General features: G+C 35.0%; 4 protein-coding genes across 8 annotated transcripts in view; all 4 read right to left on the bottom strand.

Annotated features, from left to right (window-relative positions):
* Positions 1-6,904, bottom strand: part of LOC111695839 (serine/arginine repetitive matrix protein 2) — a 7,883-nt gene extending 979 nt beyond the window's left edge. The window contains exons 1-9 of the mRNA XM_023465293.1: positions 6,796-6,904; positions 6,459-6,545; positions 5,789-5,842; positions 5,380-5,484; positions 4,957-5,317; positions 4,274-4,894; positions 1,329-4,216; positions 980-1,228; positions 20-133 (exon numbers count right to left, since the gene is read on the bottom strand). Of these exons, the coding sequence (XP_023321061.1) occupies positions 20-133; positions 980-1,228; positions 1,329-4,216; positions 4,274-4,894; positions 4,957-5,317; positions 5,380-5,484; positions 5,789-5,842; positions 6,459-6,545; positions 6,796-6,873 (4,557 nt within the window). The 5' untranslated portion in view covers positions 6,874-6,904. The remainder of the gene's footprint in view (positions 1-19; positions 134-979; positions 1,229-1,328; positions 4,217-4,273; positions 4,895-4,956; positions 5,318-5,379; positions 5,485-5,788; positions 5,843-6,458; positions 6,546-6,795) is intronic.
* Positions 1-7,605, bottom strand: part of LOC111695846 (probable tRNA (uracil-O(2)-)-methyltransferase) — a 23,572-nt gene extending 15,967 nt beyond the window's left edge. For both annotated transcript variants that reach the window (XM_023465301.1, XM_023465303.1), the window contains exons 1-2: positions 7,590-7,605; positions 2,159-2,163 (exon numbers count right to left, since the gene is read on the bottom strand). The gene's annotated coding sequence lies outside the window, so the exon portion shown is untranslated. The remainder of the gene's footprint in view (positions 1-2,158; positions 2,164-7,589) is intronic.
* Positions 7,112-12,285, bottom strand: LOC111695854 (MIP18 family protein CG7949). Its single transcript, XM_023465311.1, has 5 exons — positions 12,049-12,285; positions 8,606-8,687; positions 7,973-8,079; positions 7,704-7,757; positions 7,112-7,441 (listed from the first exon to the last, which is right to left on the bottom strand). The coding sequence occupies exons 1-5, from the start codon at positions 12,244-12,246 to the stop codon at positions 7,409-7,411; spliced, it is 474 nt and encodes a 157-aa protein (XP_023321079.1). The 5' UTR covers positions 12,247-12,285; the 3' UTR covers positions 7,112-7,408.
* LOC111695843 (uncharacterized) lies at positions 12,274-18,219 on the bottom strand. 4 transcript variants are annotated; one of them, XR_002763954.1, is made up of 6 exons: positions 16,466-18,219; positions 15,955-16,119; positions 15,567-15,618; positions 14,324-15,038; positions 13,506-13,664; positions 12,274-12,617 (listed from the first exon to the last, which is right to left on the bottom strand). XR_002763954.1 is itself a non-coding variant. In XM_023465299.1 (4 exons), exons 1-3 carry the CDS (start codon positions 18,197-18,199, stop codon positions 15,589-15,591), a joined length of 1,929 nt encoding a protein of 642 aa, XP_023321067.1. In that variant the 5' UTR covers positions 18,200-18,219; the 3' UTR covers positions 14,293-15,038; positions 15,567-15,588. The 4 variants fall into 4 exon arrangements, 1 of the variants encoding a protein (XP_023321067.1); XR_002763956.1 differs by having other exon boundaries at positions 13,559-13,643; XR_002763955.1 differs by lacking the exon at positions 12,274-12,617 and having other exon boundaries at positions 13,559-13,664; positions 14,324-15,069; positions 15,589-15,618.
* Between the last annotated feature and the right edge of the window lies 1 nt (position 18,220).

Below are 18,220 nucleotides of genomic sequence, written 5' to 3'. Positions count from 1 at the left end.
CCAAAGAAGAATCTCAAACCTGAGGAGGAGTTTCTGGTTTCTTTTTTCTTCCTTTCTTCTCATGAGGACGATAAAAGGGTTTAAGGGTGATGAGAGTAGGATTAATTATATCATCCTTCTTCTTATTCTTAACCTAACATACAAGAAGTAAACAACTCAAGACAAACTAGTTTTATTTTTAAAATATGGACGTAATTATAGATTTCCATTTTCGGCATTTTATATTTCTTTAATATATTTAACCCTATTTAGTCTGATGTCTGGTTTACTGACTGGCTGCCTCTATTTTCTTATCGTGATACAAATATTTAACATTTGATACGTTTTTTAAAAGCCCTTGCAAAATCCAAATATTAATTGCAAAATCTAGTTATTAAGTAAAAAATGTGATCAAATTGCAAGAAATTGTATAATTTTTTTGACCCAGCGAATTCATATATGCAAAAAATTTTAAAACCTAAATGTGTGTTCAAGAAAAAATAAAAATGTGCAAATTTTCTTTGAAGGCGTTTGTGTGCAAAACTCGGTGAAAAATTTCTTTGCAAAAATTGTACAATCGGCTTGCTTTTGTTACATGCTTTCTAAAGAGCTATAAATTGTTGAAATCCAATGACTGGAAGAAGGTCTAAATATAAATTTAGCTTGGCATAGGAAAAATAGGGCATTTAGACAGTATGCCTGAGGACTCAAGCAGTAGGTAAAAATGCCCAGCTTTTAGCCTGAAGTGAGGGGCATGTGTTAGTTAGAAAAGCCAGATAATTTGAGCTTCCTAGCTCAAACACTATTTGAGTTATCGCAAAAAACGATGGGGGGTGGTCAAATTTGACCCCCCTCCCAGGCCAAATAGAGTCAATGTAAATAAAATAAATAAATAAAAGATCAACCATCAAAAATAATATAATTATACTTATTATAATAAATTATCTTTGAAGCTTCCTGGTAAAATTGTATAAATCCTATATCTTAATTTATCTTATACCTTGAGTTCCTCTGTTGCCAGCTCCTGCTGTTCAACCTGCTCTAGGATCCGTCCTGTTGCAACCTTTTGTTGTTCCACCAGGATATTCTGCCCCTGCTCAACATTCATTCCTGCCAATCTCTCCGCCATTCTTTGCTCCTTCCGCCGCTGCCTTTCCGCCTCCTTCGCCGCCTGCATTTCTAATAGTTTGGAGGTTACCATCTGAGCTGCTACAATTGCCTGCTCCTTCTCTAGTGGAACAACGGGAACCTTTAAAAAAATACACATAAGAAGTATTAATTTTAATTACAAAACATTCAGTTTTAACCCCCCCCCCCCCCCATCGTATCTGTCCTGGGGATTTTATTACCTTTGTGACAGGTCCTGGGTCTAAGCTGGGAATACTATCATATGTTGGTATGGTTGCAGGTAACCCAGTAGCCATCATCTTCTCCATCTTTTCCATGTTTTCCCTCTTTAACCCCAGTTCACGTTCTAATCTCTCGTCCAATGATATCCTTTGAGGGGAATTAGAGAATTCATGATCTCTGACGGAATTGTTAAATCCAGTACGAAGCTTTGGATCCGATTCAACAGTGCTTGTACTGTCCGGTCTAACCACTCTTCGTGGACTGACATATCGTCCATATTCTTCTACTGCTGAACGATCAGGTCCATAAGGTCCTCGTGGACTCAACGGTATGGACTTATTTGGACTAAATCGGCGAGGACTTGGTCTTCTAGGTGATAGACTGCGACGCCTACCCGGGCTAATGCGTCTCCCATAGGGTGATGGTCCTCGTCTTCCTGGACTGGGAGTTTTACGATACCTTCTAGGACTTCCTCTTCCTGGACTCCGACGTGGACTTCTTGAATCATATCTTTCGCCATAGGGACTTCTCCTACGCGGACTATATCTGTAATTACTCCTGGGACTTCCATACCGTCCTGGACTACGTCTATCATATCCATCTCGTCTTGGACTTCTTCCTGCACCGCTCCGTCGTGGGCTTATCCATCTTGGACTTCCTCTTCTTGGAGAACCTTTTCCTGGACTTCTCCGTCCTGGACTTCTTCTCGGACTATATCTTCGAGGTGGACTTCTGTAACTTCGACCAGGACTTATTCTTCTAGAATCTGATCTCCTTGGACTCCTACCAGGACTATATATTCTTCTATCAGCAGAATGTAATCGTTCACCTCTTCTTTCTGAACTTTCAACTCTTGGACTATATCCCCTAGAACTTAAAGGACGTTCCTTAGATCTATCAGATATTGGTGAAACCCGTCTTCTTAAAGGACTTGGTCCTCTAAGGTCAGGAGTGTAAGCTCTTGTGTCCATCAGTCTCCTAAGGTTTGGAGAAAATGACCTCGGCCTGGGATCATGGGTTGGATCAGAACTGAGAGGAATACATCTTTTGGGACTTCGAGATGAATCCAGCTCCCGGGCTCGGCTAAAATCAACCCTATAAGGACTTCTGGACCGAGTTTCTGGATACTCTTCTATTGGACCCGGATAATTAGGACTTTGTGAGGACCTCCTACGAGATCTTGGACTGGGATGTCTATAACCAGGGTCCCTGGCAGAGTCCAGAGGACTACGAACAGAGTGAGGACTGATATGATAACCCCTTGGGCTTCTGGTTGAAGGCTGATCTGATCTTTTTCTGGGACTAACTGCCTGACTGAGACGCTTTGGACTTAAATGATCTCTTTGAATTCTATCCTGAAAACCAGACTCTTGGAAAGCTTCTGTCGGACTATACAGATAGTCTCCTGTGACAACACTCGTTCTCTCACCTGTAGGGGTTCTTCTACTCTTTTCGTTGATTTCGTCCCATCCTCTGGACCGTCCGTGTTCAGCTCTGTCCTGCTCATGATCAAACTTTGTCCTATCCTCAGAATATCCGGGAGAACCGTACCATCTATCGTTCTTAGCAGCACCACCCTTCTCTGAGTAAGGGCTATATGTTCGTCTAGGACTACTATCATTTCCATCATGTCTGCTGGCAGAGTGTAGAGGACTCCTCTGATCTCTCATGATTGGAACCTTGGTCGGAGACCTACTATCCCTCATCTTAGGATACTTTAACCCAGGACTAGGAGTTCTAGGTCCACGCTCCCTACTCCTGTTTAATTCATCTTTGACCGGGGTTTCTCTATCGTCCTGGTGTAGGGGAGAGCAGGTATCGTCTAGAGTGGATCTGGAAACATCTCGAGCAGGATCAAAATTGGAATCACTGTTGGGTGAGACACTAAGTTTGTCTTTGAGAGTCCTAGACGGAGATTTATCGACTGGGAAGGAAAGCTCCGAGAGGATGCTAGAATTCACACTATTCCGTTCTTTCAGCGGAGAAGCTTTTGCTACTTCTCGAGTCTCTTCCTTTACCGGAGTAATAGTAGGTTTGCTTTGTAGAGGATTAGAATAACCAGCTAGTTCAAATAATTTACTTATTCCAGCCTTTGACAAGGGAGGAGCAACGTCGTTGCTAATCTGAACTTTCTCCTTCTCCACCTTATCCTTCTTTTCAATTTTCTCAACAAGACTTTTCTCATCTTCAATCAATTGATTCTGTTCAACTTTGTTATTCTCAGACTCTTCTTTTTTCTTCCTATTACCTTTCTTGGTAGTTTTAGCTAGTTTACCAGCTTTTGCTTTCTTTCCAAGTTTCTTAGGTTCTGAAGTATTGGAAACATCTAATTCTTCAGAATCTTGGTCTTCAACCTCAGCTTCGTCAGATTTATTAATAGATGCATCCAATCCGTTTTCTTTTTTCATCTTTCCCAACTTTTTCTTGTTCTTCTTTAGCTTTTTATTCCTTTCTTTCAAGATTTCAAGCAATTGTTTAACTTTTTCCACTTTTTCAAGTTTCTTTATTGCTTTAGCTTTCTTCTTTTCCTTCTTTTCTTTCTTTTCTTTCTTTTCCTTCTTTTTCTTGGGTTTTTCTGAATCCTCTTCTTCTTGTGATTTAGAACGTTTAGCCTTGACCTCATGTTCAAGTTCACTCAGAGCCGAGTCTACACTTGCTCGCAGTAGACGTTCTCTCTCCGGGTCTCTATTATAACTAGGATTCCAACTCCATTTAATTGAATGGTCGGAGCTCGACGTCTCCTGAATAAGATGAGAAGGAAAGACAAGCATAAACCCTGGCTCTCTACTTGAATCTAGGTTTCTGTCTACATTTTTCACTTCAAAGTAATCTGCGTCAGATGCAGGTTTAACCGCGAAATTTATCTCTTGGGAATCAAAGGAAGTATCTAAAATAAATGAATTTAAAATTTATATAAAATTTGTTAAGCAAAGATTCAACTCACCCTGGGTAGAATTTAATTCAATGGTTTTGTTTAGATCAGTAGTGGAAGTTTGGTTGTTCTCTTTTTTCTTCTTCTTATTTGGACTTTTAATCTCATTTTTCCCGTCCTTCTCCAGCATAGACGTTGGTTTAGGTTTGACCGGAGATTCTTGATCACTGCTCCGCCCCCTTTTCAAACCTTTCTTTTTAGGAGATTTATTTTTTTCTTTCTCCAGTCCGTTCTCTTCTAACTTCTCAGCCTGGTTCTCTTCAGGAAAGAGATTTTTCTTGAGAGATTCGTCCGAATCAACCTTGAGGTCAATTTTTTCCTCATTTTTAGTCCTTGGTTTCTCCGCACTACTCAAAGCATCCTTTTCATTTGTTCGTTCTCTCTTTTCCAGAGAACGTTTTCTTTCCTTAGATTTATCTCCGCTCCGGCCCCTTAATCCGTCGGATCCTCTCTTTCCAGAATTCCCTCTAGTCTTTAAATCATCTTCTCTTCTATCCTGCTTTCTACCAGACGACCGGATCCTGTCCTTACTCTCTCCTCTCCGTCTCCTCTGATCGCCCCTATCTCTGGAGTATCTCCGTAAATCTCTATCTCCTGATCCGTCCCTATCCCTTTGACTACTTCTGTCTGATCCTAAAAAAAGAAGAATGAAAAATTTAATTTAAAAAATTAAGAATTGAAAGTTAAATAAATACTTTTCTCTGCTGGAGTTTTCTTCCTTTTCAATCTCTCCAGAACCTCTCGAAGATCTTCATCGTCCTTTTTCCGTTCTTTTTCCCTCTTTTTGGGTGTTTCGTCCATCTTACGTTTTTCTTCGTCTCTTTCTCGCCTTTTTTCTTCTCTTCTTTTATCTTCTTCTTTTTTCTTCTCTTCCTCTTTTCTCTTCTCTTCTTCTCTTTTTTTTTCTTCTTCTTTTTTCCTCTCTTTCTCCTCTTGTCTAATAATTTCATTTTGTCTATTTGTTTCTTCTGCCTTCTTAGCCAGGATGATTTGTTTCTCTTTCAACTCCAACTCTTCCTGCATCAATCTTTCTATCCCTGTTCTATTATCTTTCACCTAAATAAATATCGGAGTTGAGTTATACAAAAAAATACCATTTCAAAAATATGTAATCCAACCTTGATTTCTACTTTTCTCTCGATCTTAGTAGGTTTCTCAGTCTGTTCTTCGTCCTCGTCTTCTGCAAATATATCCGCAACCTTCCCCTTCACCGCCTTTATCATCTAGATAATACAAGGGTTCAACATCCTTTCCTTCCATAATCATTAACATAGAAATAACATAGAAATGAAGTATGCATATCACGATTGAACCATTCCTCCGTTGTAATAGCATTCCTTGTCAACAAATAAGTCAGCAAATTTATCTACCCTATTAATTGATGAAATTTCAGGAAGTATTTAATGTTCTCAAGATCCCCCCCCCCCCAAACTTGAATTTTCTAAATATTTTAATTTGTTTCCTAAATAACTTAAAAAATATTTGAAATATTCAATGGTCAGGATTCCCAGATTTCTAACATCTTACTTTCTGGCTTTTGAAGGCATGGAGTCGTCTTTTCGCTTGATCACTTCCAAGAACCTAGATATAAAACATGGAGGAGAGTTCACCATTTATAATTCAGGGGTATAAAAATAGAAAAATCCCCCCCTCCTTCTAGTATTTTTAACGATTAAGGGGGGCAATTGGCAAATTTCCCCCCTTTTAATTACTTATCACCCAAAAATTCATCTATTTTCCCCAATTCAGCAGAGCTGAATACTTCAGAATGGTGGATATCGAGATTAATGCTTGATCCTCTCTTTTTCTTAATATCCAGACTAACCTAATCTTGTACTTGTATCTTGAAAAGTGTATAAAATTCAACCAATCAAAGTCCCGTATACGAAGCCGATAAATTCAAAATTTGCGCGCTATTAAAGAAACGGGAGGGACTTTCTAATTTTAAAAAAAACGGTTTTTTGGTTTTTCTCTACTATATCCAAGAAAGAACGGGTTAAAAAAAAGAAAATCAAAAGTGTGACCATTGGATACTCAGATTAAGTAATCGGGATTAAGGATATCTCATTCTCAAGTTTTCAGTTCAGAGGAAGAGAAACTAAATAATTTTCTATTATACAAGGAGAAAATTATATTTTATGTGGGGGTAGGGAAACAAGATGACAGACAGGGGAGGGCTTAACCTTTATTTTCTAACCTGCTTTGGAGGCCTGGAGGCTGTTGGTGGAAGAGGGATATCAACCTCGTCCTCCGATAAAGGAGATGTCGCCTGGCTTGGTGAGTACTGGAACAAAATATTCAAAATATATAACTAACAGAATTTTGATTTTAATGAGTTGAATTTTAAAATGTCAACAAAAAACTTCTAGTAAATCTATCAAGCTCATCAGAATATTTTTTTGTGACACCTTTTATTGAGTTTATCCATGAAAATATAAATATTTTTGAACTGGGAGAGGGGGGGGAGTGTCACAAAGAAAATACAATCATATTATTAAAACGAGATGGGGGGGGGGGGAGAGGGTATATACTACCTGAGAGGGTGAATATTTGTCCGACGGTGTTGGCGGCAACGGAGGTAATCCTCCATTTTTTCGACTCATTTTATGCATAGGTCATCTGAAATAAATTTTGTTTAGAAAAATAAATCATATTTTTATACATGCATTATATATTGTGTATTGTACAGAGGAATGAGAAAACTGAGGGGGGAAAATCACAATTAACGTTGACAAAACATATTTTATATGTTAATTAATTGAATAAATTCATTATAATCAGAGATTTAATGTCTTGAAAATGAAAATTTTAAATGTAATTTAACTACGTACAAGTGATCCCGCAACTTAATTTATTTTTGAAAAATTCGGAATTCTTTTCATTAATTGTTTACAAATATCTTAATAGTTTAGATATGAAATGGCCTTTTTAAATATTCGGATTCGTTTTCTCAATAACTTGTCTTTTGTAAGAATAGATAAAAATGCACATAAAAAAGAGTTGTGCTGAAAACAATATAAACATTTCCAAGATACTATTATGGATCTATTTCTTTAATCAAATATCCGTAAATTTCTTTTAATTCTGAAGATAAAGTGATATTATCTAGTCCTCTAGTCTATATATCCGGTAGTAATATGCTATATTCTATTCTCTTGCGTCCAAACATTGATTCACAACCTGAAAAGTATTTATTAACTTTTCTTATTTGCAATATTTAATTTGAGTAACCAGACAAACCTAAAAATTTTTTTGAACTTCCAACATAAGAGGGTACATTTTCTTCAAAAATATTTATGATCTTGGAAAACTTATTGATCTGATAGACTTAGAAATGAATACAACGTAATTAGAAGACGACAATTTGTCAATTATTTCTAAATTCTCAGGTTTGGACAGTGGAGACCCAGTGATGTGATTGAAAAGTTGTATAAATATTTTCCTCTAGAAGCTGGGCGTTCTCCAAAGCTGCAGCAACTCTTTCCTTGTCTGCCAACTAGAATAAAATATATTCGTTGTTTTTTTTGAAAATTCTATAAAAAGGGTATTTTTTATAATTTTAATGAAAACAATTCAATTATTCTTTATTATTAAAATTCTGAACAAAATGAATGTTAAGTATTTTGGAAACATTAAATTTTAAGATAGAAAAAATTTAAGACAAAAATGTTTTCCAACCCTGGCGAGATTTATTTTTCTTTGAACTTTAACCTGTTTATTGACTGCGACCTCACTGGCGTGTGTTCCAGGACGGATTTGAACATCAACCTTGAACCTGGGTGGTAGAGATCTGTACAGTTTCACACGGATCGCTAAACCTGAAAATAATTGTCTATTGTCAGGATTCTTAAATTTTTAATCGCATTTTAGATCATTAATAACCGTCGGTGGTTGGACAAAAAAAAATAAAGTTCATGTTGAATTTAGAAAAAATGAAACTGTAAAAATTCAAAAATTTGCAAAGAAATATCTTCTTGGAGAAAATAAAAAGTTTATAATCACTCCTGTTGTGCATCAGTTAATCCCCCTAGTGTTTAAACCATTTAAACACTATTACATCAAAACTTTCCTATGTTAATCAATGTATTTTTATTGAAAGAACACGTACAAAACAGTCTTTTCTCAAATTGTTTGATAATTTGATTTGATACCTTTTCTGTGATAAACTCCTTCAATAGTATATTTTAGAACAAAACGCGCATCTACTTATGTAATTATTTTTTACCATTCTTTTTATATTCCAACATTGCGTTTGAATGGTTGAAATTTCATGGGGGGGGGGGGATTAACTGACGCAGAACCCCGGCTCCTCCCCCCCCCCTTATAACTAGTTTTTGACTTTACCTATTAAAGTTGCCATACTACAATGTGGAATAGTTGGAGTAAACATTACATGAACACTGTTATTTACATCACTCACATCAATCTAAATTAAAATTTCATAATTTTCATTTAATTTTATATTTTAATATTCTATATTTAAGCCCTGTTTAGGAAAGAACTAGAATGAAGGATGAAGTAGGAAACCTACCGAGAACTCAAGACTGAACTGAATTCAAGCATAATCACCAGATCAACCATATGAAGATATGAAGTACTTTTATTAACTTTCATAATATTTAGCCTATATTCAACCCTGCTTTTAAATGCATATTTACTCTGTTTATTCTATAACTTACAATCTTATATGTGAATTGAAGCAAAAAGAAAAGATTTTAAACTTATATATATATAAAAGGAAGCACCTGCAATACCATCAATCTTAAAAATGTAACCATGTATGTAGACCTATTTACTCCCAAAACATTCATTAAAATATTTAATTAGAGGCCTTTTTCAGACCAAACAATATGGTCTTTCTTGGATGCAAATCTGAATAATTTCTCCACGATATAAAACAAAAGGTTTGAGAAATATTATATTACTGTACATTCTTTAAACTTAAAGTACTGTATTTCTTGTACATGGGAACAGTGTACACGTTGCTGTACCCTGACCTTATCCCTCCCCGGTGCATCGGCAATATATACCCCTGTTAAGGCGCTGAGGACATTATCGTTGTATCCTGACCATAGCTGACTGGATTCTGTGAGATCGGAAGACTTCACTAAAGATTGACTGGAGAACGTTGTTTCTCAGCCCTGAGCGGATTCCTAAACTATCTGGAGAACGTTGTTTCCCAGCCCTGAGCGTAGGACATTATCGTTGTATCCTGACCCCAGCTGACTGGTTTCTGTGAGATCGGAAGACTTCACTAAAGATTGACTGGAGAACGTTGTTTCTAAGCCCTGAGCGGATTCCTAAACTATCTGGAGAACGTTGTTTCCCAGCCCTGAGCGGATTCCTTAACTCTCTGGAGAACGTTGTTCCCAGCCCTGTGCGGATTCCTAAATTATCTGGAGAACGTTGTTTCCCAGACCTAAACTATTTCAGGAGTGAACCTTCGGAGATAAGGGGATCTGGTTAAATAAACATTCTCGTCAATAAATATACCTACGTGGACGGTGCTCCACCCACTCAGTCGATGCACCATATGTAAGCACTCATTTAATATATTCGTGTGATTGATTGATTGTAAAATAATGATTAGTTGATGGTATTGCTTTAAAACTTTTAAATTAAATGGAGCTGATTAATATTGTGATTTATTTTTTCAGTTTCCACCGCAAGACGTGCTTTCCCCGTTCCTAGAGTATAAATGAGCTGTGGATATTTACAGAAACAAGCGCGTGAGAAATGGGTATGATGACTGGAGCCTGCGTCCGGCATTTGGCGTGAAGACTTAATTGAAAATTAGGTGAGAAATGCACAATAAGAACTATGAAAAAAAGTGTGGTTTGCGGCGCCGGGTGCAAAATTTTACTTTTTTGGTGCAACTCTCCAGTATGATGTTTTTTCATTATTTTTGGAAAATTTGTAATTTTTTTTTGGTACTTAAATGGCCCAAAAGAAAATCCACGAACCTTTTTTTCTCTCAAAATTAAAAGTTCAGAAAAGAAAATGTGTATATAAATTATTTCTATCAAAATCTAAAATTTCAAAAAGATTGAATTACAGAATCACAGAAGATTCGCAAAATTGTAATAAGAAAATTTGCAATTTTTAGTTCTGGTCTAATTTTTTAGGAAAAGTTATTTAAATTCTCTAGTTCCTTCTTCTTAGTATATTCTAAAGTGTTAATTATACGCTGTTGAGTTGAAACCTTAGGAACCATTGAAAAACGAAATTTCCGTAAAAAATATACCAGAACTGAAAATTGCGAATTTTCTAATTACAACTTTGCAAATTTTCTGAGATTCAATCTTTTTAATATTTTAGATTTCGACAGAAACAATTTACTTACACATCTTTGTTTTTCTGAACTTTTGATTTTGAGAGAAAAAAAAGGTTCGCGGATTATCTTTCGAGCCATTGAAGCACCACAAAAAAATACAAATTTTCAAAATATATTGAAAGAACAAACACCATTTCAACATTTGTTGAAATTTTTAAAATAAATTTTAATCTCATTTCAAATTTTTTTCCTCCAATTTTTTCACTTTCTCTCTTACATTTTACGGTCTTTTTCCATTAATTTACGTTTTTTCGACGCTTTCTCTTTCCTTTCAATCCTATACTTTTTTCTTTAATTAGAACCTCTTCTGGTTTGAATCTTTCTTTCTTTTGTCAAGGCTCCCTAATTCTCTTTCTTCTACAGTTTAACCAAATGGGTTTTATAGTGACATACTAACCTAAATCTCAGTAATTGTAAAAATCAATAACAAGACACTATATGTGCGGGAACAGTTTAAAAAGCTATTCAATTAAAAAAATAAATTTCTAGCAATCCTTGTCAGCAAGTGAATACGACATTTCATAAATTCTTTCGATTTCTCCGAAGTTCTGGGTTGAACTGTATCATACCCACTAATATCTCCTCCCTTAATCTATTCTTTAGCTGTTTTCTAATTCCAATTTTCTCATCATTAAATCATTTAATTTCTTTATTTCTAAAATCCTAAATTTTCCTCTCGACCAAAAAAATAATTGTCCACATAAAAATCTTTAACACGAAACCTCCGCAGGGGCGGATACAAGGGGGGGGGCTGGGGGACATTCGCCCCCCCCCCCTGAGATTTTGAGGCAAAAAATGTTCCAAATTTGATAAATTTTATTGTTAACGATAAATTTAGAATTAGAAATTTGTAAGAAACTAGACTTAAGTTATAATATTGTTCATAACTAGTAATGTTCCTTAATCAATACTCATTTATCAAAATTGTATTATTGTTCCTAATTTTCATGCACTTAAGTATAACTAGTAATTTCTTTTTGTTCTTAAATTGCTAATGTTCCTATTATTGTTCCTGTTCCTGTGTCCAACCCACCTTAAATCCCTGTCCTAATCCTATATTTTTGTTCCTAATTCCTGAACAATCTGTTTATTGTTCCTAAATCCCTGTCCTAATCCTATATTTTTGTTCCTAATTCCTGAACAATCTGTTTATTGTTCCTAAATCCCTGTCCTAATCCTTTTTATTGTTCCTACTTTCTGAACAATCTTTTAATTGTTCCTAAATTCCTGTTCTAATCCTTTAATTTTGTTCCTAAAACTTAAAAATCTAGTTTTTTAGTCTCTAGTCATTAATTTTGACTCTTTTTGAGTTTTTAAGTCAAAAAAAAAATGTTCGCCTGCGGCACGATTTTTTGTTCCTAATTATTCATTTTTTTGTTCCTAAAAAATCTTGCCCTCCCCCTCACTTAAATCCTGTATCCGCCCCTGAACCTCCGTGCACGTATTCCTTTACCTGTTCCTCAGTAACAACATTAAGCTGCTCCAGCGTCAAAGGATGTTCTGGATCGTTAATATCTCTGATAAGATCGAATATCTCTCTTGTATCGAACGGATCAATCACGGAATCGTCCAGATCTGTATCTGTTAATCCGCGCTGTTCCGACACCTCATAGGTTCGAGGATTTACATTATCCAAATTATCGGAATTCATTTTTCTGTAAAAATTATAAATCGTGTGAAAAAAATAGGTATTTTTTAATCAGTAGTGAATATTTACATCTATATAGCGACAGAGATTTTAATAACGCAGAAAAATCTGATTATTCAATATTATGGCAAGTTACAATAAATGTAGCAACAAAAGACACGGGTTATTAAGAGGTAGAGTTAATTTTTCTTTACGATTTGTGTTAAACATAAAAAAATATAAACTTTGTTAAATAAATACTCTTCTAAAACTTGTAAACAAATATCTGCAATTGCTTGGCAAATAAATGGTGCAAGAAAGGTATTATGCAGAATTACTTTGTGCGTATTTTCTGTGGAAGAAATGCAACAAGTTAAAAATAAATGCATACGAGTCTAAGTATCAACATTGAATTAATTAAAGGGGTAGATAGAGATGTCCTATTTGATGTAAGGGGGGGGGGGGTTCCTGCCTTCATTTTTGGTTCAAATCTTCAATTTCTTGGCTGCAGGACTAATTTGTGATCGAATTTCCTAAAATCAAATCAAATTGAATTTTAATGACCTCGTATGAAAAATAATGAACTCAACAAACAGAAAATTTTCAACAATGGCTTTATGCTTTTCAAACGAAAGCTAGGAACCCAGGGAATACAGTAGCCGCAACGAGTCAAGTGTTTGACCATCTAATGACCTTTAACGACCTCTAAAGAACTGAAATGACCTCCATAAAGAAAATGTTTTAACTATGGCTTTATACAATCAAACTGAAGCTAGGAACCAAGGGAATACAGTGGCAGCAACCAATCCAGTGTTTGACCTTATAATGACCCCTAACGACCTTTCATGATCCCAAATTGAAAAAACTTTAACCAATAACCATGGTATGTATATCAAACGGAAACTAGAACCCAAGGGAATACAGTGGCAGCAACCAATCCTGTGTTTGACCTTATAATGACCCCTAACGACCTTTCATGATCCCAAATTGAAAAAACTTTAACCAATAATCATGGTATGTATATCAAACGGAAACTAGAACCCAAGGGAATACAGTGGCAGCAACCAATCCAGTGTTTGACCTTATAATGACCCCTAACGACCTTTAATGATCGTAAGGGGTCCTCCACCAAGCAAATCCTCTCACTGTTTGACAGTGAGTGGACTCCCAACCTTGCTGTGAATACATTAAATCTCCTAGAAGTAAAATATTTTAAAAATATAAAATGAATCTCAAGGGGGGGGGGAAGTATTTCTTAACCCTATTCATTTAACAACGCCCACCTTCTTCTTTCCTTGATGCTACTATATGTCAACATCAAATAGGACATCTCCACCTTCCCGTTTAAGGTATAATTTCTTGAATGTACAAGAGTATAATTTTACAATGATTGAATGTTTAATTATAAAATACTTATTTTTCTATTTATACAACAGTAAATACTTTATACAGCGGGAAAATATGTAAATTACAAACGCAACAGGTTTAAATAACAAACATCATCCATGATGCATAAAGAGAGTTAAAATCGAACATTTTTGTTCCTAAAAATTCATTTTTTTCCCTAAAATTTTTTATTTATTTATTTTACTCAAATATTTATTTATTTATTTTCCCCTAATTTTACGAAAAAACCTTCTTCACTCCTCGCAAACACACATTATTTCTGAGAGGTAAAAATTATTTTAAAAGGGAAGGGGAAAATGACTTTTCAAAAAAATATACACCATTGAGTTTGCCCCTTGTGTTCCAGATCATATTGGATCATTTCCAAACTTCAGCGCCAAAACATGCATAGAATACAATTACAATACTGTACTATTCACATAAAATCCTATTTAACTCTTTAAAATGTTCACAAGGATTTAACAATTAAATCTTTCTGAAGTTTCTCCAAATTTCAAATTTACATCTGTAAAATTTGTAGAATCCAATAATACTATGAGAGAAAGCCTGTAGGGCGATCAGGCAAAATAAATTTAGACGGTTAAAAGTAGGCTGGATTTCTGTTTTATTTGATTTGATAGAACTATAGCAAAACTTCTTTTAAAAAAATGTTATCCTGGTTCCCGCTGTATATAATGAATAATGATATACTAACATATTAAGAATTCATATAACACAATGTATAATTAGAATCAGCTTCTTCTTCTAACTCAATTCATCCTTGTTTGCCATCCAACCTTCAACCAGTTATCTTTCACTACTGACTCACAATGTTTCGAAATTGTAAACTTAACTGAAGCTTTAAGTTTTTAATGTTTCCAAAACTGCTGATGGCGTTGAAAATGTGATGCTGTAGATGCTGACAATGCTGTAGAATTCTGATTTAGATTCATTTGATGCAGTTCATACTGTTGGTTCTGTTTTCAAACAAATGCTGCTGATAATCTGGATACTGTTGTTGTTGTTGAGGAAGTTGTCAATACTGTTCTTCATTTTAATGCTTTATTTCTGACTTAATTTGTGTATCCACTTGAGGCTGAAAGGTAAAGATGCAGTCAACGCAGTTGATTCTGTTACATATTAAGGTTGTTGATGAGTAGATGCAGTCGGCAAAGTTGATACAGTTCAGGTTGTTGAGGATAAAATAACATTGACGCGGTTGATTCTGTTAAGGTTGTTGATAAGTATATGCAGTGAATGCATGGAAGTGATTCTGTTCAGGTTGATAACATTGACGCGGTTGATTCTGTTAAGGTTGTTGATGAGTAGATGCAGTCGGCGAAGTTGATTCCGTTCAGGTTGTTGAGGATAAGATAACATTGACGTGGTTGATTCTGTTAAGGTTGTTGATAAGTAGATGCAGAGGATGCCTGTAAGTTGATGTACTTGATATTGATGATTCTGATACATTTTGCGGGATTTAAATGGGAAATAAAAAATACCGTATTGAAAACGATAATTAAGATGGAGATTCTAAAAGTAAAGCCCGAACTTTTCTGATTGGTTGAACAAAAAATATATTGGCAAATTTTAAAAATTCTAAACTTACACAACTTTAGAAATTTTCATTTAATTATAGAAACAGATCGTGCAAAATTTGTGATCTACAGCTTCAACAGTAGAAACCAATCAGATTTAACTAAGCCCGAGTCATACTTAAGCTTGAAACTAGGGCTTCACTAAGGAATAAAGGCTAAAGTAAGGTTTAAAATTTCAGCTCATGGACAAAAGAAAACACTTGATGAAATGGATGTAAAATTGAAGAAATTAAGACAAAAAGGAAACATGTAAAAAGAATAAACAACTAACGAGAAGAAAAAATTTAGTGTGAGAAACAAAACGAGGCAAAAGGAGGATGAAATGACAAGGAGAAATTATAACAGTTATAAAACGAAAACCTTTCAGATTTAACTCCAGTGCCTAGGTGTAGACAATTCTTCTCTCATGTTCCTAGTTAAAACTAATTTGTTCCGAAAAACTACAATAATTAATAATTCAAAAATTTTAATTAAAAAATAAAGTGAAAACCATCCAATTTTCGTTTTTATGTCCAAAGTGGATGTATTATAAAAATTAATTGTGTTTAAAAAATAATTCAAAATCCATTAAATCAATGCAGAAATGGTGTTTTACCGCACGATATTTATAACACAGTTTGTATTAATGTACAACTATTGAGAACATGTAAAACTAAGGATTGTTTACTGGACTCTAAAAATATTAAGATTCATAAAAAAAATGATATTTCAAAATTTATATTTTATGTTTGTAGAAGTTCAAGATTACCTTGACAGTTGCAGTGGCTATCTTTGTCCCCTTGCATATCGTTGTGCTGGCGGAGCACGAGAATATTTTTATATTTACGTAGAAGATTTTCCGCTCCTTGTGAACATTGTAAAACCCTTCCTCGATATGTAACCAGTTTTTCAGTTCGGACTTCTCAATACAAACCTTAACATTCAAAACTTAAAAAAAGTATTTAACAAAATCAAATTTAAATTTAAATTTAGCATCTTGAAATGGTCTTTAAAAGAATCGTCTTGATTACCGCTGAATATCACAAATTTTTCCATTAATCGGTTTTTTAAAAACTGTTTGATTTAGGACTAAAAAACTCGAGTTTTTCTAATAGGAGACTCTGAGAAATATATTTTATCCCAAGGAATTAACCAACAATGGTGTGATTAGATATTTAGTAATAATCCTACACGAATATTTAATGGGTACAGAAAAAAACTTTGTTAAAGAAAGATGGGGTAAGATTTTATTTCATGAATATAACCAACTAAATGTATACCTTTTTGTTTCTCATCGAGTGAAGATGTTCTGGAGATCCAATAAGTCGTCCTTTGACTATCTTTCCGCTGTCTTTAACCTCTATGTTCTCCATTAGCTTAACATCAAACCTTAAGGGTTTAGAGGGAACTTCATATTCTTCTTCAAATGATTCATCTTGATAACCTGCAGTGGTTTCAGGCATGTAAGGGGGTTCATTGTGGTAACGGTTTCCCTCAAAGGTTCCTCTGTCATGAAAATACTTACATGCATCTTGTCTGGCGCAACCTCTCCCAGTGTTAGGATCAAAATACCTGCATCGAGGCTTGTTCTGAGACTGGAAACTTTCCTCCGGATAGTTAATAGCATCAGCTTTTGAATTATACAAATTATTTATGTCAGCTTGCTCGTAGTTTTCAACATTATCAGGGTACAAACGGAACTGAACTGATCTATCTGCAGAATCTGGAGGGTGTAAATCAACATCCTCATCTTGATCTACAACTGTATACACTTCATTATTAACGATCAAAGAGGAATTTGAGCCGTGACACCTTCTCTTGATATTAACACTTTCAAGGTCCTGGTCTGCTAAAGATTTTCTCTTGATGCTAATTATTTCTGTTGAGGATTCCTCATTTGGATGGCATTGTGGACAATTTTCCCTCAAAGATCTTATCTGAGCTTTAAATTGATTATTAGAGCAGATGAATTTTCCATTTCTATTCTTTTTTATGTCCAAATGCCTAGGAATATCATGATAATACCGACAAACCTTTCTACGGCATTTTCTGTAGGATAGAGCTGAACTGCAAATTCCTGGTGCCATAAGTATCTCTTTAATTAATAGGAGACAACCCTCAGTTTTAAAAATCTTAGATTTTTCTTCTTTCACAGATTTAAAGACTTCCGCTGTTGGATCTGGTTTAATTTGAGAACTTGAGCTCACTGGGGAAGTACTCTTTTCTTCACGCAAGGCCAAAACTATCAAATCATTGAGTTCTCGTAATATTTCATATTCCTCTTTATTTTTAATTTCTTTCTCAGTTTCGATGAAAAGACTGAATGCGCAGAGAGAAATCTTGCAATCATCTCCAAAACACTTCTGAGCTCTTGCAATGATCATTTCATTAGCTTTAACAGCACGAAAGTTGACCTCCTTTATTTTATCTACATTCAATCCAGGCAAATCTGCCTGTTTAAACAAAACCAACTCTCCCTCTGGGGTTGATAACAGTCCAATATTCTTCTTGCTGTATTTTATTATTCCCTTTCTTATCATCTGAACCTGCCTATTCATCTGCTCAGAATTAGTTTCAGACTTGAGCTCTTGCCCAGGATTAATTTCTGATTTGAGCTCTGGATTATCAGTCACAAGGCCTAAAACCACACTAGCGGAACCTTTGGAATTGTTTCTTTTATTGTTTTTAACAATAATTTTCACCTTCGTTCCAGTTTGAACATAATGGCTTTTACTGGAAAACTTGAGACAGTCTGTTGAAATATCCAGATTGGACAGTATTCCCTCAATTTTACAGACAACAGAAAACTTTGATCCTACAGACAAAATCTGAGTATTGTAACAGTTCGGGTAGAATTCCCATTTGCTCAATCTAAAATATTTACTGCTATTTTTTGTGTCGACCAAAATCAATTCAGATACGGCAATGTCTTTATCCTTTGCCCAATCTACAGGAAGGGTTAGTTTCCCATGATCCTCATTAACCACTTGAAAAGTTAAAGATCCAACATGCATCACCTTAAAAATGTGAAATGT

The sequence above is a fragment of the Eurytemora carolleeae genome, unplaced genomic scaffold (genome assembly GCF_000591075.1).
Source record: "Eurytemora carolleeae unplaced genomic scaffold, Eaff_2.0 scaffold237, whole genome shotgun sequence".
Lineage (NCBI taxonomy): Eukaryota > Metazoa > Arthropoda > Copepoda > Calanoida > Temoridae > Eurytemora > Eurytemora carolleeae.
The sequence above is the reverse complement of the archived record's forward strand: the minus strand, read 5'-3'. Positions and strand labels throughout refer to the sequence as shown.